This window comes from Chaetura pelagica, unplaced genomic scaffold (genome assembly GCF_000747805.2).
Source record: "Chaetura pelagica isolate M959 unplaced genomic scaffold, ChaPel_1.0 scaffold428, whole genome shotgun sequence".
Lineage (NCBI taxonomy): Eukaryota > Metazoa > Chordata > Aves > Apodiformes > Apodidae > Chaetura > Chaetura pelagica.
The window spans coordinates 706191-711694 of record NW_009954311.1 but is presented as its reverse complement, the minus strand read 5'-3'; the positions used below and the strand labels follow the sequence as shown (position 1 = coordinate 711694).

The 5504-nt window shown below is 40.1% G+C and overlaps 1 protein-coding gene across 1 annotated transcript; it reads left to right on the top strand.

Annotated features, from left to right (window-relative positions):
* The first annotated feature begins 686 nt into the window (after window positions 1-686).
* Window positions 687-2926, top strand: BCL2A1 (BCL2-related protein A1). Its single transcript, XM_010004048.1, has 2 exons — window positions 687-1187; window positions 2677-2926. The coding sequence occupies exons 1-2, from the start codon at window positions 768-770 to the stop codon at window positions 2779-2781; spliced, it is 525 nt and encodes a 174-aa protein (XP_010002350.1). The 5' UTR covers window positions 687-767; the 3' UTR covers window positions 2782-2926.
* The last annotated feature ends 2578 nt before the right edge of the window (window positions 2927-5504 follow it).

Below are 5504 nucleotides of genomic sequence, written 5' to 3'. Positions count from 1 at the left end.
GGGGAAAGAAATCTTTGAAGTTACCCGTTCAAATCTTCAAAGGACCTTGAAGAGCACTCACAGGGAGACTGTGGGAAAGTCTGGAACAGGGGATAATGCTATAAAGATGGCTTTCCCCTTTTTCCATCCCAATTTGTACCACTGTTGTGTTCCCACTCTTTGCAGTTATGTAAAGCTCCCTGAGTGCTGGAGGGAGTTTATCCCTTCTTCCATCCTATTGGAAATGTCCACTAGTTACTTAAAAAAATTGTGAACCAGAAATAAACCAGCAGTGAAGAAATTGGAGTGGGGGAAGATGAGGGTGGTAGGGAGGGCTACATGCTCCTGGAGCATACACTTTTTAGACATGCTTTTTCAAGCCAAATACTTAACCTTTGCTAGTATACATCATTCTCAGTATTTTGCAAGCCAAATGCCAAACCTCTGCTAGTGTTACACAGCAAAAGTCCCTAGGAAATGCCATTTTGTACTGCTGAAGAATGTGGTAAAAGCTGGTAGATTTGAGTTGTAGAACCATACCATTTAGAGCTATAATAAATCACTCAGAAAGACGTTTTCTCCCCTTGAACAGAAGCTCTTTCTTTCATTTCCGCTGAGACTTACTCCACAGCCCACACAACCATTAGGTTTTTACAGGAACTTCTGTGGTAAACAAAAAAAAAAAATTCCATCAAAACCAGACAATACAAAGCTGTGTGCATGTCCTGGGGCTGCTCACTACTGACCCTGATAAAGAGCAGAGCACTGCTCTCTGTGCCTCATCCTAAATGGAAACTGCCGAGTTCTATTACGTTTATTACTTAGCACAAGATTATCTGCAGTATGTTCTTCAGGAATCACACCTTGGACCAGCCCAGACCAGGGTTGCCCAGGTCTTGCGAAACATTGCCTCTTCCCTGCAAGACCAAACGGAGGAGGCTCTCAGACCATTCTTGGACAGGATTGATATTAGCTCTGTAGATGTTGCCAAGAGGATTTTCAATGGTGTTATGCAAGAAAAATTTGCTGATGGAAATACTAACTGGGGACGAATTATGACCATATTTACATTTGGAGGTCTTCTCACTAAGAAGCTTCAAGAGCATGGAGTTCAGCTCACTGGAGAGGAGAAGGAGCAGATTTCTTATTTCATCACAGAGTACATCATAAACAACAAAGCAGAATGGATAGATGCGAATGGTGGCTGGGTAAGCTTCAGTTCAGCATCTTCTCATTTTCCCCAAAGTGTAGATTAGGAGATTTTGTGCAGTTAAAGAAAACTATTGTTTTGGACACTGTCAAAATAATTTTGTTCAGTGTTTTATTTCGTGGTTTAATATTTGATGTCTGGAATGTCTCCTTGAGACTTAAAGAGTGAAAGCTCTGCTTCTGCTTTAAATAGACCAATGCTAAAAGACAGCTTTCATTTTAAAAAGGCACTTTTTGTACCTGTAACAGATGAAACACTGGAGTTAATCTTGAATCATAGGATCATACAATAATTCTGATTGAAGAGGGACCTTAGGAAATCATCTGGTCCAGCCTCTTGCTCAAAGCAGGTTAAACTATGCATGCCATTAAGTTTTTCATTATTCAATTTAAAATTAAGTGGCATCCTAAGGTTAGTGCAGTAATTTTGCTTCTATAGAGGAGCTGGTCCAAAAATACTGAAGATAAGGGAAAAATACACAAGTGTGATCACCACAGCTGAAGTCAGTACTTTTGCTGTGAATTTCATCAAAGCCATTATTTAATCCCCCAAATCAGTTTTACTTAAACAAATTTACATATAAGAGCAATGTGGGTTAAATCTTAGTTCTGTTTGGACTGAGATTATCCTTAACTTCCATCTATCAAAGGCCAGTGCTGGGAAAAGCATTTGTCAATATGTGGATTATTTTGCCATGTTACTGAAATTCCCTTCTGCCAGTGGAGGGGAGGCTCCTTTTGCTTTGCAGAGTTTCATCAGACCAATACCTTTTCTTCTGTAGTTTAGGGAAGATAAGAATCAATGACATGAGAGCCAGTTATTTCCCTGGTCCTTTTTTCCTTTACCTATATGTAAATGTTACTTTCTCTTTCCACCCCTTCTCGTCCCACTTCTATTTCGTATTTGCTGTTACTTTTTTCCCTCACTTGTTTTCCAGTGTCTTCCTTTTATCTCTTTTTGCTTATTTTGATCCTTCTCTGTCATGTAACAGTAAAAAAAAGATGATAGTGAGTCATGGACCATTGGTGCATCAGATTTACTGTACAGGCTTCTCTCTCCATCTCTTTCAAACAGTTGATTTTCTTTAAGAGAGGTATCAACTCCTGGCAACATTCTGTCATAACACATGGCTCATCATGGTAGAATAAGGAGGCTTAAAGCAAGATACTTAGAAGCATATTGCTACATCAGAAACACAGTATTTGTACCTTCCTTTAAGATCCGGGCTTAGCTGATACAGTTCACATTCACTTTCTGTTTACACAGAGAGTCTTGACTTAGAGATGAAACGTTCAGCAAGGTGCAGCTATTTTTCAGCTACTGTTTTAAAGCCCTGTTCATCTTTTGGAAGGAGAACTCTGAAAACCTGTCCCTCTCTGCACAATGGTGTAGCACTTTAGTTAAGCTGATCCTAGCACAGAGTGATCCTTTTTGCCTACAGTCATTATTTTTAAGCATTCCCTAACTGTGCACATTCTTTTCCACAGGAAAATGGCTTCCTAACGAAGTTTGAAAGAAGGTCACTACTATCTTTCTCCAAAATTACAGCCATGTTCATAGCAGCTTTTTCCCTGTTCAGAGAGTACTACTGAAATAAATGGACCTGCCATCCATGTATAATCTAGATATTGCCACAAGCTGCATTGCTAAGCTTTCCTCCAAGCAATATCAATGAGAAAACAATTTTCTTCCAAAATTTGTCTTAATTTATTCTATTTATTTTTACTAAATACAATGTTTCACGTGATTCCCTAATTGCCAAACCTGAAGATGAGCTTCCTCCAAAGAGGAACTGATGCAGCATCAAGCAGCAACTCAAGTTACCCTTTCCAGGCAGGACTGCTTTGAGGGAGAAATCACTCTCTACATCCAGACAGCTCTTGGAATGTCTATTGCACCTCTATGAAAGGACATTGTTTTACTGACATACAATCCAATGGGTTAAGAAACAAGTTTTAATGTCATTTGTTTTGTAAATGAAATACTACTGTAATGCATTTTATTGCAACTTCTGTATAAGCAAAAAACGAGTGGTGGGTTCTGTGAAGAAAATGCAAATTCCAATGAAAAATTGGGTACAAGCTACTGACACAGACTAAGCAATTTTTATGGGCAGAACAATTTCAAAATGTGCACTCACTTACTATTAGTGTAATGGTATGTGTTTCCTTGTTGTATTTTTTAATTGCTCATATCTACACTGAATGTTCTTTCAAGTTTGTGTAATGTAGTCATCTGGCTGAACTTTTAAAAAATTAGATGTCTTAAAACAGGCAAGGACAAAATATTTTTACAATTAGAAATCTGTGTAAATACACTAATATTTTTTAAAAATACATTAAAGTGTGTATTTAAAAGTGGTATGATTGGTCTAGTTTCTTTCAGAAAAACTGGAAGATGTGAAAAGGCCTACCTGAGTAAGATAACTCCTAGAAAAGCTATCACAGTTCTACTGGAGAATCCAAGTAGCTTATGGATTTGACCTGAACCCTACAGATGTCAAGACTTTAATTTCCTGTAGTACTTCTTAGGTATTTTTTGGTAGCTTATATAAGGAGACAGATTGTGGCAAAATAAATTAACTGGATCAGCTCTGATGACAGCAATTAGCATTTCAGGATACTCTACAAAACTCTGTAAACTCATGAGTAGGATGTAACAGACTTCCAGGCTTTCCTAGTCGGGGGCAACTGCATTTTTTTAAACTCAAATTCCATCTGCTTTCAAAGGTTAAACTTCAGTTCTTCAATAATTCATTCTAAAAAGGTTTTCTGAGGCAGCAGTGGTCAGTGACACCCAACAGCATTATTCTTTGAGACAAATCTTCAAGACAATTAAGGCTTTATGATACCAGGAGAATGAACAGTCTCCTTCTGGTAATGGAATCCCCATCTTTCATCCTTCTGGTAATGGATTGTCCATCCTTCATCTCAAGAAATTTTATAGAGTAAGAGCAATCACTTACTGGACAACCTCCCAAGGCATATGGAGGTTATTGGAGGTGTTCAAGATGTGATTGACCAGAGTGCTAGATAATCTCATCTAGGTCTCCTTTACCACAAAAGCTGGACCAGACAATCTCCCTTTCAACCTGGGCTGTTCTGTGCTTCTATGGCCTAACTTGATGGGTTCAGCTACAGAATGTAGCTGATGTTAACAGATACTACCATTTGCTAAATTCTGTACTGCTCCTTCCCCCTCCCCAGTGAAAACAAGAAAGATAATTTAGCATGCATAGCAGGACTTCAGACATAAACTCTCTTGCTGCTGAAGATGGCAGCACCCTGAGGGCAAATGGCAGCTAGAGGAAAACACACACCTCCAGAACACCTACAGAAGTTCCTGTCAGAAATGACATTTTAAAACATATCTTGACGTATATTTATTTGCAGTCTAAGACTTCATGAACTGATTCTTAGTCAGTTCCTTTCCACGCACTATTGCAAGCACACGTTGTAGTGGCTAACACCAGTCTATTAATACCACATTCACTTCCTTTCACACTAATCTACTAGCCTATTTTATGCTGGGGAGCAGAATTTTAAAATTCAGTATAAAAGGCTAACTTAAGTCCTTTCACAGCTAGGTCATGCAATAATTTTAGAGCTTGCCTTTGTGGTTTAAAGGAAGCCTGGATCATTAGTGGTCCGGTGTGTTCCAGATTGTCTTCATCAGGACAAAACCTCCATTTAGTCTGCACTTAAGAGCAAGAAAAGCAGTGGTGAGATACAATACCTAGATTCTAAATATAATTAAACATCTGAAAACAATAGGGCTCTTAGCTAAGTCTTCTAAAATAGCATAGATATGCTTTAACTCTCACAAAGCTATCTACACATGACATTGCTGTTTAGGGACCCTTCCAGCTGCCAGTCAGCACACAGAACACAATGCTGCTTCCAGAGCAAGAGATGAGGGCCAAGAGCTGCAGAGTGGCACAGCTACTTCATCAGTGCCCACTGAGGTGTCACCAAATGCCATGTAGAACGGATTTACAAAAACAACTGTTCTCCTACAGATGCACCCCTTTCTGCACTTAAAAAGGGATGAGTTGGACCATGAACTGTGCCAGGCCCACGGCCCCGAGCCGTGTCCCAGTGCCACGGAGGCCGCAGGGACACGAGCCCGCTTGGCAGAGGGCGGTGAAATCCCCCGGCGAAACGTAATTTCCCTTTCTACAACAAAATCAGGGAAGGGGAAATCCTTCGCATCCTATACCTGACCAAACAAGCCCAAGATAAGCCCTGCCGAGGGGTAGGCAGGGCCCATCCCGGCAGCCAACCAGGCCTCACGGCCCCGCAGCGGCCCGGGGAGC